This window comes from Nicotiana tabacum, chromosome 24, assembly GCF_000715075.1.
Source record: "Nicotiana tabacum cultivar K326 chromosome 24, ASM71507v2, whole genome shotgun sequence".
In the NCBI taxonomy this organism is placed as follows: Eukaryota; Viridiplantae; Streptophyta; class Magnoliopsida; order Solanales; family Solanaceae; genus Nicotiana; species Nicotiana tabacum.
The window spans coordinates 54812536-54825525 of record NC_134103.1 but is presented as its reverse complement, the minus strand read 5'-3'; the positions used below and the strand labels follow the sequence as shown (position 1 = coordinate 54825525).

Genomic DNA, 12990 nt, shown 5'->3' with positions numbered 1-12990 from the left:
AGATGTTCGGCATTCAATCCTAGTGGAGGAGAGGCGATTGGACTATGGATGTTCAGTCTTTGGTTGATGGGGGTAGCGAGATCGAATATTTTGAACTTGCTGGGATTCTTATTTGTTTTGTGGTGATGTCATCCTTGTTTTAACGCATACATGATCGTCAGTGTGATGGTCTTCATTAGTTTTCTTCAAGGCTAGGTGTTGTGAAATGGTACCTAAGAAGTGGTTGTCAGAGATGGCGGTATGTGGCGATTTCAGAGTCGAATCGGTGTTTCCAGTGTTGATGGTTCAAGAGAGATGATCCTTGAGAAGGCTTAGAGTTGAAGGAATCCTAATTATTCGGGTGCTACGAAGATGGATCGTGATGTGGGGCGGCATTATTGGCGGCGGAAAATAGGGCATTACTGGATATATTGCGGCAGTTAAATTGTTAAGCAGTTCGAGTATGAGCGGAAGAGATCGAGTGGTTCACCTCGGTAGAAGGCTAAGTCTTTGTATTCGTTTGAGATGGTGGTTTCTATAATTAGAAAGTTTGAATATGACGGAAATGAGTTTGCTTGGAATGAAGAGGAATAGGAATGCTTGATTATCGTTTGGGATGCTATGTGGCTTAGAGTTAGGAATATATTGTTGGATCTTCAGTTGATGTTAATGGAGTGATGTAAAAAGTCCATCATCATTTTCTTCATCACGATCACGACCAAGAAGCCTCGCGATGGGCGATGTACAAATTCTTTCTTTCTTTTGCATAGATATCCTTTTCTATAATGGCCATAAATCTCTGTACAAAGTTTTAAATGACAAACGGTTTATTATTTTTAACACTAGACTCAAAGGGCTAAAACTTTCATTTTTGGATCATCCCCAAATTCCTTATAGATTGCAATACATAAGCTCCTGAAGTCGAGCCACTGATAACAGAAATTTCCTTCTAGGCGATCGTGACCCCTCCATCCACGATCGTGATTCACAAGCACGGGAATGCACTTTGCTTTTCGTGAATGCAGACTAGACCTCTGCGATAGCGTTTCACAACCTTGTGGTCAATTATCAAATGCTCAAAAGGTCCTAGAAGTGGTCCAAAACCACCCCAAAACTACCCGAGGTCCGAGGGGCCTCGTACAATCAACCTAACAAGTTTATATGCTCTATTAAAACTTGTAAAAATGCTCAAAACACCACTAATAACATCAAAACCAAGAATCAACAATCAAAACCCTTCTCTTGAGTTTCAAACATATAAACTTTGCTGAACACGTCCGAATCGCACTTAGGGATCACAACCAAACTTTGCACACAAGTTCCAATCAACCAAATGAACCTATCCAAAGTCCAGAATACCAACTGAGCCCGACGACACCAAAAGTCAACTCCCAGTAAAACTTATGAATTCTCCGGTCCTTCAAATAGCCTACTATAGACAAATGGAGACAAAACCTTCTAGGAATATCCAATTCAAATCTGAACATATGCCCAAGTTCCAAACAACTATACAAACCTGTTGAAATCATCAAATCACGATTTCGAGGTCGTTTACTCAAAAGTTAAACCTTGGTTAACTCTTCCAACTTAAAGCTTCAAATTGAGAATCATTTTTCCATAACGATCCTAAATCTCTCGAACATCAAAACCAACCATACCCACAAGTCATAATGCCACCATATGAATCTACTCAATGTCTCAAACCGCCGAACAAAATTGCTAAAACTCAAAACGATCGGTCGAGTTGTTACACTCGGTATGCTGGTGCTTCGCGTTCGCGGGAGGAACTTCACTTTCGCGAAGGGTTATTTTGAGGCTGTGACTATTTGTGCTTCGCGAAGGCAAGGCAGTCACCGTTTTCGCAAAGGGATTGCTAGGCAAAACACTTAAGTGTTATATTTTGGGATTTTAGCCAATTCTTTCACATTTTGAACCCTAGACTTGGAGAGGGGCAAATTTTGAAGGAGATTTTCATACAAGAATTTAGGGTGAGCTATTTCTACTCATTTTTGGTATTATTTCAATAATCTACAAGGATTACTAACACCTAAAATATGGAAATTTGAAGAAAATTTGGGGGATTTTCCTACAACTTAAGAGAGTGAAAATTGAAGTTTTGGGAGTCGATTTGAAATTAGTTTTAGAATATAATCACATATTTGGACTCGTGGAGCTATGGGTAGTTGGAACATTCTCCTTGATTCGGGTTTTGATCATATGGGTGCAGGTTGAATTTTGGTGATTTGATTGAAGCTTTATTGTTTGGAATTGATTCTTATAGCTTTGTTTGACGTTATTGAGTTGTATTTGACTAGATTTAACTCTTTTGGAGGTTGATTTGAAAGGTAAAGCTATTTTGGAAGGTCAAAGACTACCGAGTGGAGCTAAGTCTCTTGTCTATCATTAGTAAGAGGCAATTCTCCCCATAGGTGATCTATTTGATACTTGTTGCTCGATTTAGGAGCCACGTATATGCGAGGTGACGAGTGTATATGCGTAGCTAGGTTGGACATATCCGGTAAATGTTTGGATTAAGATTATGCCTTGTTTTGACTATGTGAAACTCTCATTTAACGTTTTACTGATTCTATGACTACGTAATGACTTGTCATTGTGGCTTAGAAGCATGCATAAGGTTATGACTTGTGATTTGGGCATAAATAATTGTTTTGCCACCTTGAGCTGCTTTATCGAGCCGTAGTAATATACTTGTCTTATTACATCATGACTTGATAGTTAAATGGTTTATTTCGTTCGTGTTAAATATTATGATAAAACTTTTGAACGATGAAATTACTTATTGATTTGTTGAGATGAATCGAATTATATGTTTAGTCGTAGACATCTTTTTAGCCTTATGTGCTTTATCCGTATTTTTGTTACTAATTCAGTACTTTTAATTATGTTGTCTCATACATATATCCATGAGTTTGAGAGTTGAATATTGTGAAAATATGAGAATTTTGGCACCACAGATATTACAAGCGGATATTGGCTATTGATGATGTTGTATGGATCAGGTGGCATGCCGCCACGGCTATCATGTGTGGATCGGGTGGCACGCCACCACAGGTATTAAGTATGGACCGGGTGGGAGGTCGCCACGGGAATATTTGTGGATTGGATTGCATGCCACTATGTTATTACTATTATTATTTATGGATCGCATTGCATGCTGCAACGATGTTTGGATTTGTTACCATCCTTACGGAGTCCGGTGATTACCCATGTTACTTTTGCCCTGAAAGCGTATGTTACTCATATTAGTATTGATTTGGACACTATGTCTGTATTGGGTGTATGGAGTTGAGCGGTGAGAGTGCATATGTGATTGTGGGCGTGCATTGGTAGATTAGACTCATGTAGTGGCCTTACTTTACCTGATTGTTATTTGACTCATATCATGATCGTAAAAGATTTGAAGTATCTGATGTTGTGCGCTATCTTTTGTTTAGAAAGCATGTTTAAATACCAACTTTATTATGTTTCTACTGGTAAACTTGATTGATAATATCATACTTTATTTCGCATGTTGATTACACCTCTTATGATAATTGAGTTGATAGTAATTATTGAGGAAAGTTGAGGATTTTGGCACTCGGGGTACTTGAGCGAATATTGGTATTGATTATTTGGTTAATGATCATTATTATAAAATGATCTACTCATGGATATGGATTCGTTCCTCCGAAGTTAGGTGACTACCCTTGTTATCTTGGGCCTTGTGAGTGTAGGCGCCCGTAATTATTTTGGTGATTGTTGGACACGTGGCATGTATCAGGCACATGGATTTGTGCTGTGAGTTGTTGAGAAATGGATCATGAGCATACATATGTATGTTTATTTAGACGCATGCAATGAATTGATATAAGTATTGTTGACGTGCATCATGTCTTATTCGAGATTAGGATGCTGATATCTTATGTGATCTCTGTTATTTGTAAAAGCATGCCTAAATTCTGTATGAACTGTGTTTTGAGCTTTTATACTTGTTTGATGATATCATGCCTAGTTTCATGTTGATTTATTTTTTAATCTGATTATTTGACTGTTGGTGTCGACCCCTCGCCACTACTTCTTTGAGGCTAAGACTTAATACTTACTAGGTGCCGTGTTTGTATTCATACTATACTTCTACACATTTCATGCATGTTCTGAGGTTGGTGTGAGTGGAATTCATCCGACACAATAGGTGGGCTTGGAGACCTCGTAGTCCCCCTCCCTACTTATCTCTTATGTCTATCTATCTTATTCAGACAGACAATGTATTAGATTATTCTACATACTCTTGTTAGATGTTTGGGATGATTGTGACAGCGGTTTATCAGTCGTGGTCGTGTTTAGACCCTGCCTTAGATAGTTCATCTATGTTATCCGTTTGAGATTATTGTATTTCTTATCGTATTGAGTATTTTGTTAAGATTTAGTTAATCTGCTTTAGAATTATGATTTTTATTGTATTGGCTTGCCTAGCGAGTGGGTTAGGCGCCATCACGACCTTTGTTGGTGTTTCGGGTCATGACAGGGGAGTTGTCATTCCTTCTTCGGAACTTATGGAGTCCCCTTCCTATCTATTTTACTGTTGTTTGATTTAGACAGTATTATTATGTTTGAGACGCGGTTGTATTTTATTTAGTTGCTCATGACTTGTAGTACCGGGTTTTGGGAGTTGTTTGTAGTATTTTTCCCTTGGGTTATTATTGTGAGACTTATTATACTATATTTATGTTATGACAACTTATTATATCTTTCTATGTTTAATTTGGGTTGATTATGATTGTTGGCTTACCTAGCCAATTGAGGTTAGGAGCCATCATGACCATTGATGGGAGTTTGGGTCATGATACTGCTCCCTCTGATCTACTACAGCAGCTCAAGGATGAGAACATTCAACTATTCAGATCATCGATCAAAAGGAGAAGAAAGGTTCAAGATAAGGTTAGTGAATCGCAGAATAATAGCATTTGTAATTCCTTACTTTCTAGGAGTATCACCTGCATCCAAATCTTGGATCATAGTAACAAATATGAAACAGTTTAATTTTATGGTAACTTACTTTTAAGTTATATATGCACTAAATTTAGGAGGTTTCATTAAAAATAGCTTGTTACTTTCTATTACTTCTCTGTGCTAGTGGCAAAAGGACAATACTGCACCAAACATCAAGTATGCCCGCAAATGGCAAAAATTGGGATGAGACCACCCTCCTGTAGTGCTACAACATGGTCACGTAAGGACAGTAACGTAGATCATGTTACAGATTTGAACGACAACAATTGAGCAATTTTTTTAGTTGGTTTAATATGGATTCTAGGCTTCTTTTATTGATCATGTTTATTTTTTAGATTTGTTAAGATACTGGTTAATGTTTTTCATGAATTAGATCGTGGGACTAGTATATTTTCAAGTATTGCAAGAGAAGCAATATATATAGATCAATCGAACACTTAGAATCTTAGGTCAATATAAGTCATGCCTTTGCTTAGTACATATCAGAAACTTCCTCATAACAGATTCGTTGAATTTAAGAGAATCAAAATTACACAGAAACTAAATAAACAGAACTAACTAGTTGTTGAAACCATTGCATTTTAAAAATTTTGTCGTGTTGTTAAAATCAAACTCAAACTGCGTACGTGTTAATGAATGCCCTAACGCTTCCATCCAGTTGCATCTACAGAATTTAGTTTCTTTTACCCTAATTAATTTTTGTTGTTTCACGTAAAACCAACAACCAACATTAATGTCTTAAATGAAAGTCTCAGGATGAACACAATTTTAATTACTTGCAATCCTAGTTACTCGATCCTTTACGCTCATTCTATAACTTGGAATGGGTAGAGTGCCCTTACACACATCAGTGCTAACCACCTGAGGTCTAACCACACTTGCTGCTGCTGTGATAATAAGAACACCAGGCGCTGACAGTATTGAGATTGTTACTGAGCATTCACTGGAAACCACAGATCTTATTAATTTTGCCGCTCAAACATTAAAAAAGAAATGAATTATTTTCTGCAGTTTCTTCAAGTGATTAACACCTGAACTATAACAATTCAAGGGCAAGGCTCTATGTTTCTTGGGTTGTTATTGGCTAACAAAATTCAATAATTAGACAACGATTGCTGTGGTATCAATTACAAAATTAAAGCAGATACTACAAGAATGAATATCAACGTTTAACAATGCACAGACAAATCTCATGACGTCAAACTATTGCCTCTGGTTATGATCAAGAAAGGGGCATTAAATGAAACTTCTACACCTTTTCCACCAATCCCGGCAACAAAACATTGGAATCCGAATGTCTCTAACTCAACCATCAGCTGATCAACAACCGTTCCTGATAGCACTAGAAATTCTTGTCAAGGAAACAAGAGAAATGTGCAAAACTTAGCAGGAATTTTTTTTTTGTTTATGCGAAATATTCTATATAATGGGAAATATTAGCAAATTTATCACATGCATATTAAAGGCTGGTACAACAGAAAAGTGAGGAATACAACAGCATGAACAACCGCACAAATCCATTTACTAGAGTAGTTATATAATTTCAATCACCTAATCAAATGCTTTTAAGTGCATTAAATACTAAGTTGCTCGAACTCTCCAAAAATATTGCCGCACCCGTGTTGGATCCTCCTAAAATATACTACTTGAAGGATCTGACACTCACCCGACGGCATCTTCCGAGAGTCCCAACAACATAGATTAGATATCCTTGTTTCAGGAAAATAAAAGGAAAAAACTTGACAAACAGTAAGACTAGCGTAGAAAGAGTGGGGGTTGAGGGCTATCTCACTTAATGAGCTTCCTGGCTTCCACAGTTGAGGAGGAGGATTCAAATCCCATCAGTTGCATAGTATCCCTTCCCCTTTTCCCCTTCCCTTCCTCCTCCCCTGATGTAATAAAAAATATTCAAAAATATAAGAGATAGAAACAGTGGGGGACGGAGAGAATACATAAACAGTAAAAGGTACATAATCTTGATGTTACTATAGTCAAGACAAGGAATTGCAATCCTGATTTCGAATTATTAAATGGGTTCAAACTTTTTCCTATCTGTAGAACTATGTTAGTCTTGTCAATTTGGCGCAACTATACTAGGTAAACAAAACTATCTAGCAGTATCATATTGAAATGGCCATAAGAAAAGTCAGTGCTTTGACAGGTATATAAAAATACGTTCCTAATAAACACTAGAAATATTTTACCCGATTTGTGTAGTGTTCAGTAACCTACTAAGCAGAATATTTCTATATGAACTGCATTACCCTCAATTATTATTTAGACATACAGACGAAAAAACTAAGCTATAAAGTAGACAGATCAGTTAATGCATCTCCACCACATCAGTCAATGCAGCCCCCTCTTATGAATCCAGTGAGAGCAGATGCATGAAGTAAAATATATGTAATAAAAAGCTATTCTTCAGGAGAAGCAAAATCTGATGTGAGAATATCAACACTGAACAGAGAAAGCATATCTAGAACTAAAAATATTTTAGTAATGATAGGGAAAAAATGTGAATAGAAGGGCATCTATCAGAAGAAAAAGAAAATAAAGGATACGTGTAGGTAGTAGTGTCAAAACACAGCCTCCACCACCAGCTCCAGTTAAGTTGGAAGATAGTTTGTACTTTAGAGTCGATCGAAGCACAGATTCTATAGAGGCATGGCTAACGCCCATGCACTGCAGCAATCCTTGGTTCATCTCCATCAACACTCCCAGCTTCTCTTCCTTCTCAGTTATGGCAAGATCATCGGAGACAGGTGACTGAATGATGGTAGCTAACTCGTTGCTGATGGAGTCAACTGCAGTAAATACAGAAGCCATAGCGGTTGGATGCCTCATTGTCCTCTCTGAGACGCCAACTACCAACGCCTTTGTATTTCTTCTGACCTTTGTGTTAGTGATCAACATTTTAATTGGCATGTTTGTTTTGAGGCATGTCAAATCGCCAGTTCTGAACTTGATCGTATTTCCTATCACATAAACTTTTTCAGGTGGTGCAGTTCCCAGATCCTGAAATATTCTTTAAAGAAGCATCTCAAGGTATTTAAGTATTTTATATTTTCTGAATTAAAAAATAAAGGCTACCAAGGCAACTAAGTAGAGCATAGTTATGCAATGATAACTTGATGATCTAGGATAAATAGAAGGAAACTGCCCATATTCCCCTCCTAAGAAAAAAGTAAAACAGACCACGGAAAAGGAAATTAGCAGAAAGAAAAGGTAAATGAAAGAAATATAATTTAGGAGCGAGCCTTCTCTACAGATCTTCTGTTGCCAAGAAGGCTTCAGGGTTTCCAATTAGCTTATGTGCTTTTAATTAGAAAATAATCTTTTGTACAACTCATCATATTAATGAATAGAAAACTTAGGTTCTAGGATAATCTAACCTAATTATTAATTTAGTTGATGATCAAAAGGCCTAATAATTCCTAGGCAACAGACTTTTCTTGTTAGTCTTGCCCCAAAAGAATAAAGAAATTTTGTATTTGAAAACGATATAATATTAACATCCCCATTTTACCCTTACTAACATGACTTACTTAGAATCCACTCAATATTTTACTAATAACAATTAAATAAAAGTAGGAAGTGACATGTGGAACTCTTACCAACTTTTATTTAATTGTTATTAGTAAGGGTAAATTATACCTTGCATATATTTAGCTTATGTGGAAAGTCCTTTATTTCTTAAATTTCGTGTTCAATCAAGCACCATCACATAAGATGCGACGGAGGAAGTATATCTTATTTCATGCTGACTAGAAAAGAGAAATTTCTATTTAAACAAATTAAATTGGTAAACCAATACAGAAGAAGAAAGGATAGATAAGTTATTATTATCCTCTGCGCAAATTAAAAGCTACTTCCTCCACCCATATTTAAGTGACAGTGTTTGACCGGGCACATAGTTTAAGAAAGAAAGACTTTTAAATTTATGGTCTTAAACAAGTTTTAGACTTTTGTGTGGTTATAAATGATCTCATTAAGGATAAAATGGAAAGTTTAAATTTAAATTGGTTCTAAATAAGGAAGTACGGCATTCTTTTAGGGACAAACAAAAAAGAAAAGTATAATACATAAAGTTGAACTGAGGGAGTACCTATTTTTGGGTGAGCCAGAACATAAAAGGTAAAATAATCAATGAAACAACATTTACTTTTATGAGAGATTAGTGATATTCTTAAATTTGCAATTACTATTCCCGGATGCTAATAAGTTTTATATGATGACAAGAGCATCTTTGACATGCTTGCCCTTCCCCCAGAAAGAAGATATTTTGGCTCCACAGCCTCATCAATCATCATGTTTAAATAGGATGAAGCAAAGTGAAAAATCCAATGATTTGTATGGCAGTGTTTCATAGCAATGGTAAGTGGAAGCTAAAGGATATAAGGCTACCACCCTCTAAATAAAGATCTAGATATATAGTCGAAGAAAAGGTAGGGTGTTTCGTTTTGGAAATAAATAACTAGGAAAGCTTGATCTGTGATGTCGCATAGCTATTTAGGAATGAAGTAAGAACAAGATTCCATAGAGAAGCGCCATCAAAAACAGAAGCCAGCCAGTTCCAGCAGAGTCAAAGTCAAATAAGAATGACCTTGAGCCCGGTACTCCTTCTTCAAGCTATCACGTCCATCCAAGCCTATTGCTTCTGTAACAACAAAAAAAAATATGCTTTATATGTTGAGCATGATATTTGAGTCCTAATCAGTAATTTAATGAAGTTCATTCCCGAACAGAGATATATATTTCAAAAAAACAAACGAGATAAGTTTCAGGTAACAATTTAAGAATTAGAGAAAACTCCTTCATTCAACAAAAGAGGCTTATAGGAAAAATATTCAGAAGTCTAATGCACTCTTTTGACACAATTTATCTTAAATTTATTTCTCCTCTCGTTGAACGAAAGAAGATTGCTAGGCTTTTACTATGGTTCTCTTACGCCTTGTATTATCACGTCGATATTACGCTCCGCAGTAATTTATTACGATGATGTTACGCTCTGCGGTAATTTATTACGACGATGTTACGCTCTGCAGTAATTTATTACGACAATGTTACGCTCCGCAGTAATTTGTTACGACGATGTTACACCCTGTAGTATTGTACGTTGAATTTGTCGTAAGATAATTGACATCAGTTCAAGGACAAGATTATTTGGAGATTATAAGTATTATGCAATTTCAAATAAATGATGAGTAAATTCATGAAGGTGAAAGGGTAAACGAGTCAAAGAAAATGAGTTTAGTCGAAATTTGATAATTTGGGATAAAATATGGTCTGAGCTATAATACCCGTTATTTATGGACTAGTACCATACAAGGTACCACATGACTATGATAGTAAGATATATGAGGTATGTTAAAAGTGAGTAGTATTTTAAGTAAGTTGAGATAATTCTTAATTATATGGATAATCGGGTAATTATTGATTTTAGTGGGATATTAACAATTATTAAGGTGTTGGTGGTTAATTGGTTAAGAATGGGTAAACATCAACGTGGCAGCAAGCCACCCCAATATATATGACTCTTAAGCCATTATTGAGTAGGTGGGATATGTGGTTAAGCCACCACATAAAGTGGGGCCCACATCATAAGACATTTCAAAAACTTAAGAGTCATTCAAAGTAACGTGAGTCTTCAAATTCAACTCACTTATATGACTTCTCTAACTTGGTTACGTGAGAACTTTAGTATCTTCAACAAATTCAACATGATTTCATGGCAATTCAACAAGATCTCATGAGCATCTTCAAGAATTCAAATGTGAATTCTTAGTATCCTGGTAACGTGAGGCTTCTCTAAATTCACCAAAATGATTTGCTCATCTCTACTAATTCAAGAGATGAAGCTTCAGCAAACTCATTCATGAAAGACTAGATATTAGCAATGTAATTTTACTACAAAATTCATACGAGACTAAATAATGTTATAGCAACGGGATTTTGCGGTTCTAAGGGAGTACGGTGCAATCTTTCTCAAGAATATTATACGGATTTTTTCCTACTCCGATCTTGCCGATTACATGTTATCACAATTGACGTGTATTAGAGGGATTGTCAAGAGAACCGACTCAGGTATGTTAAGGCTATCCCTTCTTTCTTTCTGGCATGATTCATACGACACAAACGAAACGAACAAATGCACAACTTCCAATAAATGCACAACTTCCAGCAAATGCACAACTACAGTAAACACAAAAGCCATAATGGTTGGATGCCTCATGGTCCTCTCTGAAACGCCAACTACCAATGCCTTTGTATTTCTTCTGACCTGTGTGTTAGTGATCAACATTTTAATTGGCATGTTTGTTTTGAGGCATATCAAATCGCCAGTTCTGAACTTGATCATATTTCCTGTCACATAAACTTTTTCAGGTGGTGCAGTTTCCAGATCCTGAAATATTCATTGAAGAAGCATCTCAAGGGATTTAAGTATTTTCTGAATTAAAAAATAAAAGCTATCAAGGCAACTAAGTAGAGCATAGTTATGTAATGATAACTTGATGATCTAGGATAAATAGAAGGAAACTGCCCATATTCCCCTCCTAAGAAAAAAGTAAAAGAGACCACGAAAAAAGAAATTAGCAGAAAGAAAAGGTAAATGAAAGAAATATAATTTAGGAGCGAGCCTTCTCTACAGATCTTCTGTTGCCAAGAAGGCTTCAGGGTTTCCAATTAGCTTATGTGCTTTTAATTAGATAATAATCTTTTGTACAGCTCATAATATTAATGAATAGATGTCACGACCCGAAATTCCCTCCTTCGCACCGTGATGACGCTTAACATTTCACTTGCTAGGCAAGCCAATGTTAGAATAATATTAACAAATTTTTAAACTATTTTTAAATTATTAAAAATCAAGGAAATAAAAACGGAAGCCAAGTTTGAAACATAGTGAAATAATCCAAAAAAAAATAACGGTGTCTAAATACCATCCCAGAATTGGTGTCACAAGTGTACGAACTTCTAGAATAAATACAAATAAAGGTCTGAATAAAATAAAGCCGTCTGGAAATAAACATACACCTAAAATAAAATAGACGGGGACTTCAAAACTGCGGACGCCATGCAGTTATATCTCAAGTCTCTTCTGGTAGCTGAAATCCGAGCAATTCTATGGTACGTCGCTAGGACCAACTCCAAAATTTGCACAAGAAGTGCAGAGTGTAGTATCAGTACAATCGACCCATGTACTGATAAGTGCTGAGCCTAACCTCGATGAAGTAGTGACGAGGCTAAGACGGTTCACTTACATTAACATGTACGTAATATTAATAACAACAACAAATAATAGAAATAAATTAGGCAACTCATTTATAATAATTGAAGCCAACTCAGCAGTCATAATCCATTATTATTTTAACCATTTCTGTTGCAGCGTGCAATCCGCTCTCCTAATATTTTCTTTTTAATCAAGTTTGTCATATATTTATTTCAATCAAGTATATATATAGACTTTTATATAAATCTGTTGCAGCGTGCAATCCGATCCCCCAATATTGACTTTTCAATAAGTCTATTACCACGTGCAATCTGATCCCCCAATATTGACTTTTAATAAGTCTGTTGCGGCGTGCAACCCGGTCCTCCAATATGGACTTTTTAATAAGTCTGTTGCGGCGTGCAACCCGATCCTCCAATATTGACTTTTAATAAGTTTATTGTGGCGTGCAACCTGATCTTCCAATATATCCATTTCAATCAATTCTTATAGAAGAAATTTTTTCAATAAATGCAATAATTAATATAAAATTATAAGACAACAAGCATACAATAATTATGATTTAATTATGAAACAAACAATGACAAATAGTAAATTATTATAGAAATCAGGGAGAAAATAGGCAGTTTAATATTTAATATGCTAAATGTCAAATAATAATTAAAATACATACTTCAAATAGCATGTAAAAATTAATGCAGAAATTCAAGAATTAATATATGACAAAGAATAGGAGAGAAAATATTATTATAATAATTAATTTATGATTT

At 35.7% G+C, this 12990-nt stretch overlaps 1 protein-coding gene across 1 annotated transcript; it reads right to left on the bottom strand.

The window, feature by feature from the left end:
- Window positions 1-5964: 5964 nt before the first annotated feature.
- Window positions 5965-8016, bottom strand: LOC107826217 (mevalonate kinase-like; the record flags this gene model as incomplete). Its single annotated transcript, XM_016653172.2, has 2 exons — window positions 5965-6331; window positions 7551-8016. Coding segments are annotated over 2 exons (618 nt in total), but the record flags the coding sequence as incomplete, so codon positions are not given.
- Between the last annotated feature and the right edge of the window lie 4974 nt (window positions 8017-12990).